This window comes from Micromys minutus (assembly GCF_963924665.1).
Source record: "Micromys minutus genome assembly, chromosome: 22".
Lineage (NCBI taxonomy): Eukaryota > Metazoa > Chordata > Mammalia > Rodentia > Muridae > Micromys > Micromys minutus.
Genome location: NC_137957.1, coordinates 19287704 through 19310980, shown reverse-complemented (window position 1 = coordinate 19310980; position 23277 = coordinate 19287704). Strand labels below are relative to the sequence as shown.

Sequence of the window (23277 nt, the reverse complement as noted above, 5' to 3'; positions counted from 1 at the left end):
CTTTGTCTCCATATTTCCTTTAAACAGGAACAATTCTAGGTTAAAAAGTTGGAGAAGAGTGAGTGGTCCATCCCCCAAGCAGAGGCTTGACTAACTTCAGGATATGCCCTGTAGAGGTTCTCTCTCCCCTTTGTTGAATATTTCAGCTAATTCTAAGCCTGTAGGGTCCTAGCTTCTGGGACTTGTTGGATGCTACCCTAGTTCTCTATACACCATTGCTATACACCTCTGTTCAAATTCCTGACCTTCTGTATATCATTCCAGTCTTCTCCCACACTTATTCTGAGCTCCCTTTTCGCCTCCTCCTCTTTTCTTCTTCCAAAGTCCCTCTCACCACCTACCTCCCATGAGTATTTTGTTCCCCCTTCTAAGAAGGACTGAAGCATCAACACTTTGATCTTTCTTCTTCTTGAGCTTCATATGGTCTGTGAATTGTATCATGGTTATTCTGACCCTTTGAGCTAATATCCAATAATTATCAGTGAGTGCATACCATATGTGTTTTTTTGTGATTGGGTTACTTCACTCAGGATGATATTTTCTAGCCCCATTCATTTCCCTAAGAATTCTATGAAGTTGTTAATTTTTAATAGCTGAATAGTAATTATACCAAATTACAATAGTAATTTGTAAGTATACCACAATTTTTGTATCCATTCATCTGTTGAAGAACATTTGGGTTCTTTCCAGCTTCTGACTATTATAAATAAGGCTGTTATGAACATAGTGGAGCAGGTGTCCTTGTTAGATGTCGAAGCATCATTTGGGTATATGCCCAGGAATGGTATAGCTGGGTCTGCAATTAGAACTATGTCAAATTTTTCTGAGGAACTGCCAGACTGCTTTACAGATTGCTTGTACCAGCTTGCAATCTAACCAGCAAGAGGGGAGTGTTCCTCTTTCTCCACACCCTTGCCAGCATTTGCTGTTGCCTGAGTTTTTGATCTTAGTCATTCTGACTAGTATGAGGTGGAATCTCAGGATTTTAATTTATATTTTCCTGATAACTAAGGATATTGCACAATTCTTTAGGTGCTTCTTGGCATTCAATATTCCTCATTTAAAAATACTTTGTTTAGCTCTGTACCCAATTTCAATAGGGTTGTTTAATTCTCTGAAATATAACTTCTTAAGTTCTTTGTATATATTGGATATTAGCCCTTTATCAGATGTAGGATTGGTAAAGATTTTTACCCAATCTGTTGATTGCTGTTTTGTCCTATTGACAGTGTCCTTTGCCTTATAGAAACTTTGCAATGTTATGAGTTCCTATTAGTCTATTGTTGATCTTAGAGCATAAGCCATTGCTGTCCTCAATGCCCATGTATTTGAGGTTATTCCCAACTTTCTCTTCTATTAATGTCAGTATATCTGATTTTATGTGGAGGTCTTTAATCCATGTGGACTTGAGCTTTGTACAAGGCAATGAGAGTTGATTTATTTGCATTCTTCTACATGCTAACTGCCATTTGTACCAGCACCATTTGTTGAAAATGCTGTTTTTTATCCAATGGATGAACAATTGAAGCTCGAGTCTGAACACTTCCCTTGTATTTGGACCAGTATTTCTCAACGTGGGGGTCAAAACCCTTTTCAGGGTAAGGTCATTTATCAGATATTCACACTATAGTTCATGGGGGCAGCAAAATTAGTTTTGAAGTAGTAATTAAGTAATTCTACTGCTTTAGGTCAGCACAACATAAAAAAATGATAGGAATGTTGAGAAACACCAAAGTAGACATTTGAAATCAGAGCATGTATCATAGGCTAAAATTCAGAGTAGATTATCATAATTCCTTTTAACTCAAATGTAATAATTTCTCACATTGGTTTTGTTGTGATTTTATCTTTGATAAGCTTCTCTTCCAGCCCCTTTATTGTGGGCTGGAACACTTGAAAACTATTTCCAAACCACTAAAGTTTGCTAAATACAACTACTGATTTCACATGAAAGGTATTATACCACATGCAGAATAGTATTGTTATAAAATGAAGACTCTTCTTTTTCCTTGTTTTGTTTTCAGTTTGTTTGTTTCCCTTCATCATGTGCAGGGTATGTGCGTGCATGTGTGTGTGTGTGTGTGTGTGTGTGTGTGTGTGTGTGTGTGTGTGTGTGTGAGAGAGAGAGAGAGAGAGAGAGAGAGAAACAGAGAGACAGAGAGACAGAGGCAGACAGAGACAGAGAGAAAAAGAGAGATGTGTGTACACATTCAGGCCACAACACATATGTAAAGTTCACATTCAGGAACTAGGTGTTCCTTCTATCATTTTAGCTCCAGCATAAAAACTTAGGTTACTAAATTTTTCAGCAAGTGACTTTACCCACTGAGCCATTTTGATAGCCTATACATTAATTTCTAACATGCATGTTGGATAATCATATATTCAACCTATTTACCTAGGAAATAGTCTGGAATTATATTTTTCAAAATTATGGTATTTTGGTATATTTAATAAAATGTTGTAATACAAGTAAGAAAATGATAAGTAGTTTTATATAAGCATCAACTTGATGAAATGGGCATATCTCTACCCACATACAACTTCATAAAAACATGTAAGTATAGGTTTTATTTAAAATTAAATTGCTCTCAAATTCACATTAGTGTGTTTATGTGGAGGCAAATGTATCACTTTCAGCCAATTAACAGACAATATAAACATAGCATAAACATGTAACTTTTATATTTAAAATATTTATACTATATTTTAAATAACTAACTGGTCATGTTGCAATTTCTAATCAAGGAAAAACTGGAGAAAAATCATTCTAGAGAAATAAGAATAAAGTTTAAAACTGAGAGTATAGGAGAACATTAAAATTAACTCACATTAAAAATTGATTCTCTCTAAAAATCCATCCTTGGCCATTTGTTTAAAAGTGAAGTGAATTTAATGGAGAGAAAGACAAAGAGAGAGAGAGAGAGAGAGAGAGAGAGGGAGAGAGAGAGAGAGAGAGAGAGAGAGAGAGAGAGAGAGAGAGAGAGAGAGAGAGAGAGAGAGAGTTCCTTTATTCAGTGTTTTCCAAGACTGAACTATCAGCTCAGAGTCCTATATCTCTTTAATATAATAACTAATACTCTGGTCTGTGCTGACTGGCAAATAATAACAAGAAATATGAGGTAGGTGTGCACTGATCTTGGGCCTATATTGAAACTTTTAATTTTTCTGTTTTGTTTAATAATCAAAATAAAATCTCTGGCAAATGCCATTTCATTAATATTTGTTAATAGCTAGAGTTTAGATAACAGACATTAATTTATTTCAGGTCTTGACTTTTGTTGTAGTTAAGACAAACATTTGTACCTAATTTCAGATTGGATGACCTGTCTATTCTTTTTCAAGCTAAAATAATAACTTTAAAAATTGGTAATTAAATAACATTTAAATAACTACTTCTTAAACTTTTTTGTCTAGATGCTAAAAATAATACATAAAATGAAATTAATTGCTTCAGTTCTGAAGATTAGTTATTCTAAAAACCACATATTCTGACTGTAAAATGTGCTCATTATCAGAACCATTAGACAATTTGTTTCAAAAGTTGGAAACAGATTCAAACTGATAAGTTCTGTAATCAAAATTCTAGTATATGCCTTAGTAAACAATTAAAATAATAGAAACTGAGCACAGAAATGCTTTTTGCATATTCATAAACATGTTACTAAATTTTGGAAGAGATAAAAATTACTTTAGGATCCCAATGAATCATAAAATATAAGCTGAATTTTAACCAACCTCTGCCTAAGTGACTTCACAGATCATAATCCTTTGAGCCTGCTCTTACACCTGTTATCTGAGAAGCTTAATTTCATCAATAATATCTTTATTCTGATTATGCTAATAATAGCTATGAAAAGGGATGGCGTTGCATTTCAGATGGGAGCTAAGTGCACTTTCTGCAGCCTGAGAACTGGCATAGCAAGGGGAGAAACACCAAAAGAAGCCTGCAGCCTTTCTGTCCTGGAAACAAAACCCGAAGCTGAGTACTATATACATTGAAGAGTAAAGTAACCGCAAATGGCACAGAGAGGAAAGGAGCATCCCTTTGTAAACTGTGATTTCTGTGATCATCTCTTCCTGTAGTACATATGTGGTGACACATGGTAATCATAAGGTATGCATCAGGCATATAGAAAAGAAATTAGGAACTAAACTGTAGTGGAAACAACATCAATAAAAATTGTAAAACATAAACAATTGTAAAGCTAAATATATCTGAACATTTAATTACAATAAATGTTAAAGGGCTAAATCCTAACTAAAATGCAGACATCATCAGAATAAAAAGATGTAAAGTATAAGTTATTTGTAAAAAGAGAAAAATATTAATAAAGATAGTGAAGTATTCAAAGTGAATATAACTTAGTGGTTTGCCATACAAAGGTTAGGAACATTGAGACAGTAGTGACTATATCATTATGGAGCAAAGCAGACTTCTCATTTGACTGTACGATGAGTAATAGAGAAGTATGACATACTGTTGCTATTATTATTATTATTACTAAACATACAGGCCGACCAATGGTATAGAATTGAAGAACCAGAAATAAACTCTTACACATGTAAGGACACTTGATCTTTGACAAAGAGGCCAAAATATATAGAAAAATTAAAATAGATCTAATTTGTCACTTTGCACAAAACTCAAGTACAAGTGGATTAAGAATCTTATCCTTCGATAGATGAATGGATACAAAAATTGTGGCATATTTACACAATGGTGTACTACTCAGCTATCAGAAATAATGACTTTATGAAATTCTGAAGAAAATTGTTGCATCTAGAGAATATCATCCTGAGTGAGATAACCTAGTCACAGAAGAACAGACATAATATGCAGTCACTGATAATTGGATACTAACCCCAGAAAACACTGAACACCCCAGAAAAAACTCACAGACTGTGTGAAGTTCAAGAAAAAAAAGATAAAAATATTATGCTTAATCCTTACACACAAAGAAAACTTTGACTAATTCCAGGTTACATCTTGTTTTACATGTACTTTATGCTCATTGTAACTAGTAAGATTTTAATGCATACTATCAAACCTTTAAAAATCATATACTTTTATGCAAAAATGCTTAAAATCTGTACATTTGTCATTGTTTTTAAAATAAAGTTGTTCAATTTAAAAAAAATTAAAAAGAATCTCAACATAAAACCAAATACAATAAATCTAATAGAAGAGAAAGTGAGAAAGAGCCTTAAACTCATCGTGATATATATGTCTGAAAAACTTTTACCTTAAAATTATTTAGTTTTCATATTATGGTTTCTGATTTCATATGATATAAAGGAGGGCACACACAATTTTCTTGTCCTTCTTTAATTTTTTAAATCATTATTATTATCATTTTGCCTGTCTGTTTTTGAGAGAGAGTGAAAGAGAGATAGGGTGTGGAGTTAGGTGGGAGGGGAGGTGGTGAGAATAGGGAAAGAAATAAATGTGGGGATATCATAATCAGAACATATGTGATGAAATAATTATTCTTAATCAATGTAACACTACAAGCTGAATAACTTACTAAAACATCCTTACCTAATAAACTAAAATATGAATAGCTAAGTGTATGTGGCCAAAATATAATTCGTTCCTCAAATCTTTGTCATGTAGCATATTTTAGTTTTAAAGGGGTTTACTGGTAAAGCTTTCAAATACAAAGGGAAGATAAGGCAGTGGTACTGCAAAGAATTTAAAAATCATTTTTAAACTCAAGGGAGCCCTTGATTTTCTCAAGCTCCATTTTGAAGTCAACAAAAAAATATAAAAAAATGTAAAATTGAAGAAAACTGTATTCCTAAATAGTCTATATGGAAAGCTATAAAATATAAACAAATCTAATGTAATTATACTTATGGCCTTATTTTTATTATTTTATTTTTTTTAAGTTTTACTTTGTAACTAATCACTCTACTGATTTTCCATTTCCAACTCTGGGACTATAACCATGGTTCCAGACTCCTATTTTGAGTGTTTTATTCTAAAAGGCATGCAAGGTTGGTTTAATAAACAAAGACCAGTAAATAAAATTTAATATGTAAAAGAGTTATGTCACTATTTGAAGACATATGTAAAAATAATTTAATAATCCTTAGCACCTATGTGTAGTTATAATTTTTCATCAAATAGAAAACTGAAAGGAATTTTCCTAATATAGAAAAGAGTGTCCAAATGAACTTAATATCATTCACAATTGTTTCGAGCTCAGTATTTTTGTCTCAGGATCTCAAATGCAGTTAAATGTCAGTAATTCCTACCTGAAGAACTTTGCCTTAGACTTCCTATTCAGTTTACTGGGGAAAAAAGGAAATAAAATGCCTATGAATAAATATAAATAAATAAAACTATTTGTTTTAGATGATACTAGGAAGTTAATAGAACACACTAAAGATTATAAAAGAAAGATATTACAAATTTAACAATGTTGCAAAAACTCATGGATTTCTATGTAACAGATGGAAACCTGCATTACTCTATCAGGACATCAAACATTCCAGCTCTACAGACAATAAAACTCCTACTGTAACCATGTATTTCCACTTCTACTGTGTAAAATATCTTCAAAATCAATATAAAAAATTAATGGGCATTGATATTTTTTCCAAATCACTTTATTTATAAAATATTATAGACCTGGTGTACAATCCCAGATGTATTTTGCCTAAAGTTACACACTAGGTATTTATTTAGAGGTAAATACTGAGCCAATGTATAAGTATTTGTAATCCCAGAACTCTGAATATACAGACAGAAGGAACATTAGTTCAGGTCCAGTCTAGACTACACTATGATGCTGATTATAAAACAAAGCAATGAAGTACAAATGGAGGGCTGGGGATACATCTCAAATACAGTATACTCCCCCGCATGGGCAGTCTTGGATTCCTTCTCAGTACCTCATAAGTAACTGAATGACATCACATACATAAAAAGTTATCTCACTGTTAAGAATACAAAAGTGGAAGAGACGGGCAAGACCTTACATTAAAGGTCTAAGAATGGCAAAAGGAAACATAAGTTAAAATACTTAAGCAAGCAATGTGATGTGCCATGGGCAGAAACGTTATTAAAATGACAATATTTTTCCAAATTGATTTACAGTCTCAAAGCAATCTCAACCAAAATCCTAAAAGACTTTAAGATGCTGCAGTATTGGCATAATGATAGATGCATTCAACACAGCAGTTTATAGAGTCAAAAATGGATTCACAATTTATATGATCCATTGATTTTTGCAAAGTTTCTGTGGAAAGTCAATGGAAAAAGAAAGTTTGCTTCCTGGAAATTACATGAAGAAAATCTACATGAAAAGAAATAACCCTTATTTTTGCCCTATAGAAGATACAAAAGGAGCTAAATAAGTGTCATCATCTCGTACTGAAACATCAGTATGATCAAGCTTTGGGAGCAAAAGTAGAAGAGAAACTCTAAATTTCTGGATTTGGTACCAATAAATTCAGTTGGACCTAACAAGCAGAAAATGTAAGCATGACATCATCAACATTAAATGAGTTCAGTGTTGAAAGAGACAAAAATAAAAACTAAATAAAAGGTTTCAAACTAGAAGAAAAGTTGCCAAAGCATGTGTATCACAAATGGGCATGTCTCAAAGAATTTAAAGAGATGTTATGCTTCAAAAGTATAAATATAAATTATAAATGTTGACAAAGATTAAAGCAAATCACTTTTCTCTACAAATGAAGATAAATATCAAATTTTGTGTATTAAGAAATTCTTAGCATCATTGATCATCAAAGAATGGTAATCAAATCAGTGATAGTAAGATGTATTTAATATACAATGAAGTCATAATTGTTGAAACAATAGACAACACCAAGTGTTGACAATAAAGCCAGACTGGCTGAACTTGCTCTTTGGAATGCAAAATGGTTCAACCATTTATAAAACACTATGGCCACATTTGCCATATAATTTAGGCAATCTTTTAGGTATTTACTAAAAGAAAACATATATTCATCTCAATTACATGTACAAATATCCATCATATTTTTGTTATATTATAAATCAAAAGTAACACAATGTGTATCACATGGTAAACACATAATACATCATAATATATTAAAGAGGTAAGAAAAATAAATGAATGACCTGACCATAAGATATCAATTTGCATAAATTACCCAAATATATTATAAGCGCAATGAAGCTGTTCATAAAAATCTCAGAAGGAAAAGGCAAAAAAAAATATTAACAGCAATTGAATGTAATTATTGTCTAAGGTTAGAAGGAGGGGTGAAATTTGAAATTAGTATTAAAAATATTTAGGGTAAAAAAGTTTATTTCGTATGTGGAGACATTTATGAATATATCTATTATATACTATATATATTTACAAATATGTATAAATCTAAAGATATTATTGTGTACAATTTATATTTTTTTTAAATTTTTGTTATATATTATGATTGTTTTGCTTGCACTTATGTGTGTGCACCATTTGCGTGCCTCATGCCTATGAAGGCCAGAAGCAGACATCAGATCCCTGAAACTGGAGTTATGTACAGTTATCTTCTGAGAATCAAACCAGGTCACCTTCAAGAAGTGCCTTGCCTATTAGCCCATCTTTCTAGCCCCCAAAAAGTGCTCTTAAAAAGTAATCAGTTGAGGAATGAAAACCTATGGACCTGAGCAAGAACCAGAGGAGAGCACGTAAAGGATTTGAGGAAGAAAAGAAAAAGAGTGAACGCCATTTTAATAGGTCATTTGGGATTACTGGGTCTGTTCTTTATATCTTTATATTTGAATGTCTGTGTCTCGATAGGTGTACAAAGCTGTCATAGATCAGAAAGGTGTTGCTTACTGATTTCGTATGACAGAATTTGCCATTTCTGAATTATTCTTACTAATGAGCATTAAACCATTAAAATAAAACACCTCAAAGCATTAAAGGCGCCATGAAGTTCTCTTCATTCATCTCACTGATTCACTGCTTTCCATTAGGTAATGATGCGCTCAAACCACATACCTGTACAGGAGAAGGACAGGACCATTTGCTTTGCTATCATGTACTTACTGTAAAAACAGATTAGCTTACCTACAGTGAAAAATGGTTGTCACACGATGATAGCAGTTACAAACCAAGTAAATAAATACTGAGCGATTGTCTCGCTTCTGTGCTTTGTTAAAATGACAAGAAATCAAGCAGAGGAGAAATGCATACGTCTTACTGCTTCACTTCCAACATGACTTACTCTCAAAGTACGTGAATATTTGAGAAGGCTTAGAGCACTTGAATTTTATATTGTTACACATGATTTATATAATTTGAGGGTATAAATTTTTGCTCTCAGTACGTACCAAATAGTAAGAATAATGGATTTATTTCAATGAAATTTCAAGCTATGATCTTCCAGCATCTTCCTGACATCTACGTTCTGATTGCAAAGGGCCCAGCACATGTTCTTACATTACAACTTAGCCTCTCTAGGAGCTTTAAATTTTGTTTAGATTGTTTGTCCAAGTCATTTTAGGTGTCACTAATTTGATGTTTCCTTACATCCAAACCCCTTGACGGCCACTTCTCTGGTTCTCTACTTCACATATAAGGATTTGTGAAATATTACACACAGAAGTGCTTAAACTGCATGCGATTAAGAAGAACATCATGGATTTCAAAACATCTCCAGGAATTTGAGATTTGGTCCATAAGCAAAAGTTTGTACTTTTCTGCCACAAAACTGTGGAACTATTTTTTTCTCCCTTTCTCTTTATATCAGTTATCATATTTTCTTGAAAATCACGCAAAACATTTATTATTCATCATCTTTATTAATGATGCATTTCTACATTATGCAAAAAAGTAAGTTAATAGTAATTTGATCTGATGAGTTCTGGAGGAATACTATAAACAGTGTTTGATGTTATTTTTGGCAGTTTGGCATGCTGCCTAAGGAGGATAATGATACAAAAGATGTCTATGAACACCTGAATGCTGTTTAAAAAACAATTCATATCAGAAAATGGTAACACTAATTTAAATCCCATATTAATAACATTTGAAAACGTGTTGGAGAATCAATAGCACTTAAAGATAAACACAAACTAAGGCAACTTATGACCATCATGATTGCTCAACAGCATTACTATGGACAGAGATGTCAGAAGAGAGAGGCTTAGCCATGAGAGCAAATGAAAGAACACATTAAAAGCAAGGAAAGATAAGCAGTGATCCATCGAGTCCGACAGGCTAATAGGAAAAAAGAACAGAAGCAACAGTAAGTCAACCAAGCAGAAAAGAGAACCAACCAACCTGTAGGAATCAGCAAACCCCTCTAAAAATATCTTTCAATGCAAATAAAGCCTCAAAGAATGATTTAAAAGATACAGACTTCACTAGGCCACTTAGTGTGCTCACAAAGGGGGGCCTATCATGAGTGCCCTCCAAAAGACCCAACAAACAGCTGAAAAAGTCAGATGCAGATATTTGCACCCAATTCACATAATTGTTGAATTAAGAAAAAGCTGGAAGAAGCTGAGGAGGAGGGTGACCCTGTAGGAGAACCAGCAGTCTCCACTAACCTCAACTCCTGAGATCTCTCAGACACTGAGACACCAACCAGGCAGCACAACCAGCTGATATGACGCCTTGGACACAGTATGTCCAAGCAATAAAACCCTAAGACAATATTCTGCCATATGAATAGACAGACCCAACAAAAGTATTGCAAATAAAGAAGATCATAAGATGTTAATAAAAGGAACAGATAATTGAGAAAAATATAACAATTATAAAAAACCATTCGCTAGAGCTCTATCAGCCTATGTATACAAACTCATATATAAATATTCATAGGTAGGTTTCACAAGTAAGACAGAACATATGACATTTGTCTCTCAGGCTCTAGTTTACCTATCTTCATGTGCCATTTTCTATTTTCATTCATTTACCTTCAAATTTGATTTCACTTTTTTATAGCTGAACAGTATTTTATAGTGTATATGTAGCACATATTCATTATTCATTCATCAAATTACAGAATTTGGTCGTTTATATTCACTAACTATTGAGAAAAGCAATGAGCATTGCTGGCCAAGTGTCTGTTGGTTTGGGTAAATTAACAGGTGTCAAGAGGGACTCAATGCTCACTCAATGGTAATTAATGTCTGGTACCGTAAATAAGTAACCCATAGCTCTTACAAGTATGGGTTTGTAAAGAAGACCTTCCTGTTGCTACTTTTTTAATTTTTCTAACACATACACACACACACACAAACACACACACACACACACACACACACACACACACACACACACATACACACACACACACACACACATATATATATATATATATATATATATATATATATATATATATATATATATTGAGAGAATGGAGAGAGAAGTCAGAAAAACAGCAATATAGAGAAAAAGAAAGAAATAATAATGTTACTTGTTTAGGTGAGAAGACTGACTTGGAAAAGGGAAAAAGAAAGATTAAAATATATTGTATGAAAATAATTTTTGATTTAAAAAAATGGAGTAAGAAAGTAAAAATTTACATTACTAGGCCAATTATCAGAAATAACCTGTCTAAATATTCTATAGATGGTGTCTACCTAAAGCTATTCATTTTCTTCTCAGGGAAACAAGACTGTTTCTGTTTTAAATTGATTCCTATTGAACTTTGCACATTTTTCTCCATGTACACAGCTTCCATGCTTTTTTAGGCAGGAGAAACAATGATGCTTTATCTGTTTCATTTCCTCTCTGAGTCAGTTCCAGGATGCTTCAATATGTTTGGGACAGCCCAGGAAAAAAGTGTATATGTGGAAGGAAATCAATGAATATGTAAAACACAAGACAAATTGCTACAAATAAAGATAACACATATTTTTATTCTGGCATTCTGTCTACATCTGAAGGTAGAAGGGCATAAAACAGAAATAGTCTTTCTAAGTTCTGCTAATTAGTTATGCTGGGCAAGTACATATGTGACCTACTTTGATCCTCATAAAAACTAATCAAATTGTCAGTAATTCATAATGTGAAAATTTCATCTTATCTATCTTGATAGCCAAAGGTTTTGCTAATTGGGAAGGGGAATCGAATTAAAAGACATGGGTAAGTGTTCAAAATATATGACAAAAGGAAAAAAACAGGCAGTAGACAAATTCTGGAATGCATAGATTAATAAATGTGTGTTTTCAATATGGCAAAATAGAATACCATAGTCCTAACCAAGTAAACACTTGTGAGCAATAATCAAGACATTTAAGCCCATTATGTTTACTCGTTATTTCCAGGTTGGTGCAGATGACTGTGGCAGACACTGTGCAGAAGCACATATTTCCTAAGTAAGTGTTCTCTAACAGTTTCCTCTGAGATTAAAGATTCCAGCAAACAGTAAAGTACATTAAGCAGGAAGAGAAACAACTCAAAATAGTTTCAGGATGTCCCTGAAACTGATCAGATTCGCTATGCCCCTCCCTACCAGAGTATAATGGTTGTTTGTTTTTTAGTATGGTTGTGTGTGTGTGTGTGTGTGTGTGTGTGTGTGTGTGTTTGTGTGTGTGTGTGTGTATGTTCTGTATATTCTCAGGAAAAGTTTGTCACTCAACTGGAGGTGATAGGCAACTCCATAAATACAACAAAGAAGTCCAAGTTCCTAAAATGTGAACTCTATTTTAAATCTACATTCATTTGAACATAGGGACAATATACTACTATTTTGAAACTATTATTTCAGTGGCTGATAACAGCTGACTTCTTGAATTGTTTGTCATGTTGTAATCATCATATGCATTTATTTTGTAATCTAGCTTTTATATTTTTAATCTGTCTATGAGACATATATTGTCTGGTACATTGTCTACTTACACATGAAATTTTGGTACTCTGAAGGGTCAGCTTATAGTCTTTCCTTTGAATAAAGATATGAATAAAAAAATTAAGCTCAAACATTTTATATGATAATCCTGAATTATTTTTTCAAATGGGATTGAGTGGACTAAGCATAGATTACATGGTACATTAATCCAATTTCATTAACCAAACAGTCATGACATCTGGCAAATCTGCAAAGCCAGGTGACAGTCATTTATTTCAAGAATGGGTTAATTTTTGAAGATACACATAATGTAAAACTGCAATATGAATTCATAGTCATAAAATCAGTACAATGAGAAGTATGAGGTAAGGTGAAATTGAAGATCACATGAGATCAAGCCCTATGTCTCCATAGCATCACCAAGAAAGATAACTCAAATGAGCAGCTGTCTCTAGGTGGATAGCAAAAGACAGGAAGATTTGCCATAAATGCAACCCTATTAAACCACAAATACCAGTGCAATCACTTTCTAATAGAGATGCACAGAGCTTGAAGAAACTGACAAATCCAGTCAAAAGTATGATAAGTAGAAGGTGAAGACAGCATGCACTGCAGGCATAGTGTTTAGGGGACCCTGAGCTGGAATTGAACTGAAAACCTCCTCCCTGAAGACTAGATTTCATCATACCAAAAGTACCATGCAAGCTTCCTAATGAAGGAAGCAAACAACAGCAGTACCTACCTATGATATCAGTGAATAATAACTACCAGCGTGAAACAAGTATACTAAGATTGTAATAATTGCATGAATATTTTGACAATAATGAACAGCTCTCTAATTGGACAACAGACCCATTACACAATGCCTGCATTAGAAACCTAGCCAGTTACCCAGGGCTAGTGAAGTCATTGATCTTCCATGAAATCATGAAAGGAGAACCTACAACTACCACTTTATTTAAACGACAACAAAAATTGTAAATATTTGTCTCTACACCCATAGAAAAGTGTAGTTCTCACCACTGGTAAAGAAACTTCTTTGTGCAACAGACAGAGGTCATTACTGAAAACCACAACCAACAAAATGAAGAGTTGTGGAGCAAAGTACAATGGATACACAACTCCTATACCTAAGGCTCAGGGATCATTGCATAAGAGAGTACAGAAGGAATGTAAGAGCCAGAGAAACAAGGAGTTTTCTGTAAGATTGTGTTACCTAGGAATGTCAGAGACTACACCCACAAACCCTAACAATTAGCTGAATAAGTTGGAACCCAGAAGATATACTAAAGTGAGTGAAAGAAAGCTTAGGAGGTTTTAACCCTCCACAATAATCTATAGACAATTAAAGAATGCTAAGACTGGAGAAATAGCCTTCTGTAGAAAAGAGAACACCAATTGGTTAGCCAATGTCAAGTGGTTAGTTCTGAAAACATACACATGCAAATAACATTGTGTAGATAGACTGAACAGGTTGGATTTAAGTGTTTAAGAACACTCACTCACACACACACACACACACACACACACACACAGTAACAATAATTACTGAAAAAATAGTCCATTAATTTGAAAGAGATCAAAGAAGCATATGTGGGAGTGTTTGAAGATAGGAAATGGAAGGAGAAACTAATGTGATTATAGTATAATCTTAAAAAACTACAAAATATACTTAAAAATTCCAATCCCTAAAACTTAGCTAGACAAAACCTATATCTTTTCCTCTTAGAATTCATCACTAAGAAACCACCTTAAAAATACATTCAAGTAAATATGGTATAATGATATAAATGATCATTTGAGGCAGATATACCTAAATAAATTGTATTTCAAATTCTTGAAAATTGCCAGAAGATTCTATGAAACCTGTGAAATGAACTACCAAGTTTAGTTTGCAAAACACTTAGAGAATCACTGGGAATGAAAATTTATGTCGTATAAATACAGGAATTACAACTATACAGGTAATAACTAGAGAAAGCATGTGATATAAAATTATAATATACCTTTTCATGAGCTACTGAAGAATACAAATACAAATAATTGTAGTACCGTTTGGAAACCCTGACTAGTGATTATCAAAAGAGTATGCTTAGATAACAAAATAACGTGACCTGCCAGACATCTACCCAGTTTTATTTTTAAAACTATGAGACCAAGCTATTAGCTATGAAAATGAATCAAATCTAGAAGTGATGTCAAAATCCTCCTGTTCTGCTTTCTCCTCAGCACTTGAAGGCATTAGACATTAATGTTAACGAATTCTCTTACAGAGCAGACACACACATTTGGCATGGGAAGGTTACAAATTCGCTTCTGATTTAATGCAGCATGATGTAAAAACCTGTAAGAAAGATGCCATCTCAATAGCCACTTGGCCACCCACCCTTTATAGGCAGAAGGCTCTGTCTCAGAAGTGCCAAGTACAATACCTCTCATAAATTCTTATCCCGGGGACAACATCTGTGGCTCCACCCTCAAGAAGTTTCTACAGACAGCTCAAAGAAATATGTTAACCCATTCTCTAACCTTGAGCTAACCAGCATTTGCCTGTAGGAATATAGAGTCACTGGAAAAATTCAGAAATACAGTCTAAGTTTTTACTGGGTTATAATAGAAAGAAAATAGAAGATTCCCAGCTCATTACAGCAAAATGTCCTGAAAATGCTTTTAGACTATTTTCAACATTTATCTGTAGTGAAGTGTTGAAAGAAAGAAAAAAAAAACTAAGCCCAATTTAGAGACCTTTTGGATATAGATTTTTAAATAATTGCATGCAGAAAGGTCTGAAACAAGCAGACTTCAAGGCCACTTTCTCCTGTGTCTCAAGATGTGCATTTGCAGCTGCAGATGACAAATAGATAATTAGAGTCCCCAGCCTGGGGATGTGAAAGATGTGATCTTTGGGGATGACCACGCAGCTCAGGAAAAGAAAAGATTCACTTGGACTCACTGATCATCATATGGAAAGTCTCCACTGGGAGGAAGGCAGAAAGAATACTGGTAATTTCAGTAACATTTTTTTAGTGAAGAGGACTGGAAGCATATAGCCAACAATAAACCTTGTTTGTAATCAACAATTTTATCACTTTTAGGATTTATAAATTTTTAATTCTCTCATACACACAACCCATTGGCTTAATAGAAAATTACTAGCAGTGTAATATTACATGAATACTGTCCTCCAAAGAGTCTAATGAAAGAGTTAGGTATCTACCCTCATCTCAGTGGCCAGTAAATACAATAAATTTCACATAGCCTGTCATTAATAACCCTAACCAGGCATGGTCTTACATACCTTTCCTTCCAGTCCTTGGGAGGAAGAGGCAAGTAGATATCTGTGAGTTTATGGCTAGCCTTGTCTACAAAGTAAGTTCCAGGACAACCAGAGCTGCTACAGAGTAATTCCATAAATGAATAAATGGATGTTCTATCACATTTTAAGCAAAGCGGTACAAAGTGTTTATGCCAAAAACAAACTCGTGCAATCTGAATTCACAAGGCAGTGGATAGCAGAGGGATTCCAGATCCTTGATCAGGATATTCAAATCCCTGAGCACCTGAGGAGGGTTTCCTGTCATCTCCAAAGCTGAGTTGGAAAGTCATAACTAAGGTGCAGCCAGACTGGGTGGTTTCAGCAAAGTTTTCTAAGCCTGTCCTTTTCCTACTTCTTAGGGGGGCTGCACACTATATGTATGCAAGTATATGAAAGTAGAAAAAGCCATTACATTCTGTTGGGTCCCAGCACACTTCTACTTCTTTGAGATTATGGTACTATTTACAGCATGAAATGAGGAGATGGATCATCACCTATGTTACAAAAGAAACCTTAGACAGAGAAGAAGCAGGAAGACGTCAAAGAGCCAACAAAAACCACTTTGCAAGATGTTCAAAGATGGTGGGAGGCACTTGGGGGGAAGACAAGAGAGGGGAAGAAAGGGGAGGAGGATCAGGAATGAGAGAAGACTGGGTGATATGCAGGAATTTGAACTTAAGTGTGTAGCAATAGGGGATGAGCAACAGCAAGTTCCAGATGTCAGGAAAGCAAGAGGCTCCCAGGACCCAACAGGGATGACATTAGTTGAAATTCCAAACAAAGGGGAGGGAGAACCTGTAGAGACCATATCCAGAGGTTAGATAAGGCCCCCAATAGGGGGATGGAGCCACCCACACTTCTAAAAAAATTAACCTGGAATTGTTCCTGTTTAAAGGAAATACAGGGACAAATAGTGGAGCAGAGACTGAAGGAAAGGCCATCCAGAGACTGTTCCACTTTGACATTTATCCCATATGCAGCCCCAAACCCAGACACTATTGTTCATGCCAAGAAATGCTTGCTGACAGGAAACTAATATGGAATGGATGTCTCCTGAGACGCTTTTCAAGATAAGACAGATGAGGATGTTTACAGCTAACCAATGGACTGAGCACCAGCACCCTAATGAAGGTGTTAGCCTAAAGGAGCTGAAGGAGTTTGTATCCTCATAGAAAAAACAACAATATCAACCAAGCAGACCCCCCAGAGCTCCCAGGGACTAAATCACCAACCAAAGAGTACACGTGGAGAGACCCTTGTCTCTAGCTGCATATGCAGCAGAGGACAGCATTGCCGGGCATCAATAGGAGGAGAGGCCCTTGGTCCTATAAAGTCTCATTTCCCCAGTGTAGGGGAATGCCAGGGCAGTGAGGTGGCATGGATGTGTGTGTGGGTGGGGAATCCTTATAGAAGATCAAAAACAGTTTGGGGAGGAATGGGTTTGTTCAAGTTTATAGGTCCACTTCAAGAAGTCATGGCAGGAAATCAAGCAAGGCGTAAATGTGAAAGCAGGAAAGGATGCAAAGCCTTGTTCCCTGTGATATATTCAGTCTTCTTTCTTTGTTTTTCTTCAGTTTTTTTTGCATTTTTATTGGATATTTTATGTATTTACATTTCAAACGTTATCCCCTTTCCTTGCCCCCTCCTCCTACTTCTATCCAGCTTTCCCTTGCTTCTGTGAGGATGCAGAAAGTAGATGTATAAACAACAATAACACATTTTTAAACTGTAAATTAATAATTTCTAAATAAGTTTGAATTAGCGGGTTGTCAGTTTTTAAATAAATACACATTTGCTATAATGGAGAGTTTGGAGAAATTGTACTTTACATATGGTTGACAGTAAAATTTGACTTGGCACTATATGACTTGCCTCTTATTTTTTAAAAGATATTATGCTTTTCCAGCCTCAAATTCCACTTATTGGCTTCAACTCTATAAAACTTCAAATGAGCACAACAGAAAATTAGTCCAGGGTACTCACCAGAGGCTGCATAATTAGGATTCAGAAATTATGAAAAGCTCCCAGAATTTATTTTTATAAATGACACAGGAGATAGAATAAATCTTTCTTTATGGTTTTAAATTTTAACAGTATATAGGTTTAGGAAGGGAAAATGTCTGATATAATATATACCAAATATTCCAAATTTTATGTGTGAGGATGATAAAGGAACGGTAGGTGGTTGATGTGGTAAAATTAAGTCTTAACACTTTGTTGTTCAAATTTAGTTACATTTGGAATGTTCAAGTGCCTGTCTTTGGCTTGGTTGTTTGCTGTTTGTTTTCCTGAGAGACACGGTGACGTTATAGCTCAGTCTTGCCTGGAACACACTGTGTATTCCAGGCTAACCTCAAGCACATTGTGTTTCAACCTCGCAAGTTCCAGGATTGCAAAAGTGTACTACAGCATTGGCTACATTTCAATATAGCTAAAGATTATCAAGTTCAATAGAAGATTTCACAAAAATAGTGACATGAATATTTCCAGATTAGTGAATTATGATTATACAAATATCGGTGTGATTCTGAACAAGATAGTAAATTAAGCAACAATAATCACCAACAGGCCAGTGAACACTTGCCTCTGTGTCTTGCAAAAATAACAAGGAATCAGTAAACGGGCACTGTGAAACAATAACATCCTTAGTGTCCATGAAGACACAGACAAGCCTATCCTGAAGGCTACCGAAACGAAATATTTCTACTTGTTCATTTACAGTTTGAGTGAACAGTATTTCAAATAGAAAAGGAAGATTTGACAGGGAGGGATACCATAAAGTGCATCAATTCACCTGGATTGGAATTTATGATATCTGCTGTATCATTGTTGGGTACTCAACAACCCAACACTACACACACACACACACACACACACACACACACACACACACACACACACGCACACACACACACACACACTTAGAATCTTTACAAGTATAGCTAAGTGACTTAATCCCTCGTAAACCCCCAAAGTTCCTATCAAACATCCATGACAAGCACAGGCACTGAATTCTTTCACTAAAGATGTCATTAACCAAGCCTCAGCTTTGTCTGTCACCTGCTTGTGTTCTTTGAGTATTTGCTCCTTTTGTACTTGTCATTTTAGAGGCCAAGGATTACCCGATTTACCATTGTGTTTGAAGGAAATCTATATAAACAGCATTTTAAAATATGAGGTATTTTTTGAATAATTAAATAAAAGCAACAACAGTTAGGTCCAAGTATAGAGAGCGCATTTGCAGGAATGCATCTTAACCTCTACTCATTTACTTTCACTCTATTAATTTAACATTTCATGAACTACAGACGCAGATATGAATCCAATGGTATTTTAGGGATGTTTCATTTTTTTCATAAGTAATGATTATATATCTCAAAGTTTTAATGTCTTCAGAAATACAATTATTCCATACACAACTGTCTGTATAGTATTTGTAGGTTAGTAGGTAGCAAGTAACTAAGAATTTAGAGCACATTTAATGCTGTTCCCAGGTTAATATAAGTAGTGTGTCACTTTATTTAAGACATGGACATCGAAGATTCAGGTTCATGTGGAGGGTCCTAGAGCAACTTTGCCATTAAAAGGAGACATGCCCATATTTTACGTTAAGTGGGTAGATGTCTACACCTAGTGCATATTTAACAGTTAATTGCTAATACTCGGGTTTGTGTTGCCAGTGTTATTTCTCCTAACCCTCTATTCTTCACATTCAAGATGTCTCTCCTTCTGATTCTACCTCAGTAAGTATCACAGTGACCATAAGCAAACCGTCTTTATGATTTAGTGAACTCTCCCATCTTCAATGTAAAATAATTCTTGTACCTCCTATTTTCTCTCGGGTCTTCACCATTTTCTATGGAGCTAAAGCTGCATCTTAACCTTCCTCTTTATATCTCACTTCCTCTACAGTGATATATGACTTCTTCCTCTATACTTCCTTTTGTCCATCTCTACTGCTTCTAAGTTTTTCCATAATAAGATGTTACTGCATGATGGAAGGGTGGTCACCTTTGATGAATCAATAGCTTGGTTTAATTAGTGTGCTTTTAATTATTATTATTATTATTATTATTATTATTATTATTATTATTATTATTATTATTTGAGCTTGTGATCTGAGGTTTAGGTTAGAGTACAGTTGGACATGGAAATGACTCTCAAGTATAGGGTTCCAAGGACAATTTCCCATGTCAATTTTCTTCCTCCACTGTAGATCTTGACGATCAATCATTTTTGGATGTTCTCAGTGAGTAATAGGGTCCTGTCTGTGGCATGATGTGCCACACCATGGTGTAGCAAAGAAAAAACAAGCAATAAGTGATGGCTTGTAATGCTTTGTGTAATAATGAAAGGGAAAATCAGAGTTGATGGCTTTGTTGTCCTTTATGTCAGTAGAACAGTGCCTCAAATTTGTCCTATGAACTCTCCTTTGGACATTGCTTATTTACAAACACAAATAAAGGAGGAGGAGGAGAGGGCAAGAGGAAGGAGGAGGGAGAGGGAAAAGGAGGGAGGGAGGGAGAGAGAGAGAGCAAGAACAATCTCTTAAGTTGCTTGATAGTAAAGTTTTGCTTCAATCAAAATAATTACCAAGTACCCTGCATTAAGCTCATCATTAGATAGATTGAAATGCTACAGGAAAAAGGAGTATTTTTTAATATATGTAAGGAATTGAGATTGGATTGACCACATAAACTATAAAAGCATAAAAGCAGTTTCAGGTCTCATGAATGAACTGATGCCCATTACTAACCTAAGCCTTGTGTTCACATGTGCAAGCCATAATTAATAAATAAACAAATCACAGATTAGGGAAAAAATTATCAAACTATGATAAAGTACAGAAAAATCTCAGTGGGGCATGCCTTTTATCCCAGCACTTAAGAAGCAGAGGCAGGTAAATCTCTGTGAGCTCGAGACAGCCTGGTCAACACACCGAGTTCAAGGACAGCCAGGGCTACATAGAGAAAGCTTGTCTTGAAGAACCAAAAGAGAAAAAAAAATTATAAATCTAATTATTTAAGTTACTTGCTAATTAATGTAATCAGTTCTTTTGAAACATGACTGACACGCTCTGGAATATTGGTTTCTGTCTCTCAGTGTAAACTTTTCCCAAATGGATAATATTCAAATACAGCTTTGAAGTTAACATTACCCTGGTATTCATGGGAATAATATTGAAGGTATTTTCCATCAAAAGTTATATGTGGCAGCAAGGGCCATGGTATAGATTTCATTAATTAAGAGATTTCAAAAATCTCCATAGTTTGTCACTAAACTTTCAGTAAAATTGATAAAGCTTTTACTGTCTTAAAATAGCCTAGGGCTATTATTGACTTAGAGTCTAGACCACTGAATATAATTCAGATAAAAAACAAAGATATTATAAGAAAGAGCTTTGCATATAAGTATGAATATAAAATTTAAATTCATGTGAAACGTCTTACAGGCATGGATTTTAGTGTGGAGATCGCAAGTAAAACATACCTGGCCAGGCTGAAGGCATCATCGATTAAGCCCGCACGGTTACTGACAGAAAGTACCTATGAGTCCAGTTAGGAAAAAAGAAAGGATGAGGGTGGTAATTCTGATCATTAAAATGACAGGTGTTTACACTGCAAAACAGATAATGAATAAGTAGATCAAGGATGTACCTCATGATTCCTGATTAACTGATCGATCAGTAATCTCCAGTTCCTTAGGTCGTAGTTGACTCTAAAGTAGCCAGTTTGATTAATGTTTCCAAGGATCCAGCTTCCTTTGTCTAAGTGTGTAATTCTGTGCTGTTCTGCAAGTAGCATTTGAGAGTAAGTAGAGTCTTAATTTCTTTTTTTTTAAAGATTTTAAACATTTTTTGCTTAAAATTATACATTTTTGTCAGTACTGTTTTTGCAGACATTAAAATAAATTTTACATAAAACCATGTGAGTCTTAATTTCTTAATGTTTAAAAGGAATAAAGTCTTTCAAATACCAGAAACAACATTACAAATGATTTGAAGAAAATGTCACCCAAAAATGTAATTGAAACCCGTTTTTAATTAATCCCCTCATTTAAAATTGAATAGAAAGTGTTTATATTGTTACTCATTATTACAGCAATTAGTGAGGTTTTCATAATTAACAATTTTGTTTTTGACACAACTCTTTATTTGATATGCAGTTACTATACTTGAAATAAATGTCACCTAGAATTCTCCTACTATATTCATATGGCTTTTAATTAGATTACATGTGTGTGTTTGCAACCAGAACAAAAGAAGTCCTTAGACATATGTCCAGGAACATAGTGATAAAAAACAATGGTTCTTTATTTATTTGAAAGTCATTCATGTATCTAGCTTTTCCTCATGTATTTCCTAGGAGTGCAAATAAATAACAGACTTTGCAAAACCAACAATAATGATAAAACAAAGGAACCTAATTTGTTCAAGATTCCAACAGCTCCACATAGAGTTAGAAACAAAGAGAATGCATACTTCATAAAGGAAAAAAATCTGAATCTCTGTTCATGAAGTACCTCAATTTACAAAGGCCAGGAAATATGTTATAAATTCATACATATTTAATATTTAACTTTTTCAAATGTGGCATGAAGCTACTTTCATTTGTGTGCAGTCGCCTTTCATGGCTTTCACACAACAAACATCAGTCGCAACTGTAATAATTTTTCTGTCGAACTTCAAGACTTATTCTTGACAGAACTTGCACAGTGAAGTTAAATTAAAATTTGCATTCACACACAGACACAGTTTGGGGTACAGATGAAATAAAAAAAAAAAAAAACACTAGAAACCAACATACTGGCATGTTTTAATTTCTATGACTCAAAACCATATATCTTGACCAAGATTTTATAAACACATTAGAAGAAATGAAACTTGCTTGTAATCCTTTAAGAAAGGAATGTAAAAATTACTCTCAAGTAAAAAGTACACAGGGAAAGGTTGTATGATGCAGACTAATTAATCCAATGTATATTACAGGTTAGACTTTTTCAAAAATCAGCCATACAACATAATGTAATCGAGGTAATATTAATACTTAATCCTGTTTGTATATCCTCTGTGGTCACAGATTCAAGGGAGAATCTACTGTAGTTTTGTTAAATGACATGTCAAACTGCCTTCAAATGCTAATTCTTATACACATGAGTTTATGAGT

The 23277-nt window shown here is 34.4% G+C and overlaps 1 protein-coding gene across 1 annotated transcript in view; it reads right to left on the bottom strand.

Annotated features, from left to right (window-relative positions):
- Positions 1-23277, bottom strand: part of TRHDE (thyrotropin releasing hormone degrading enzyme) — a gene marked incomplete at both ends in the record, with an annotated part of 372282 nt that overhangs the window by 52659 nt on the left and 296346 nt on the right. Inside the window, 2 exons of the mRNA XM_080935655.1 lie at positions 21602-21657; positions 21769-21902. Coding sequence (XP_080791781.1) covers positions 21602-21657; positions 21769-21902 — 190 coding nt within the window. The remainder of the gene's footprint in view (positions 1-21601; positions 21658-21768; positions 21903-23277) is intronic.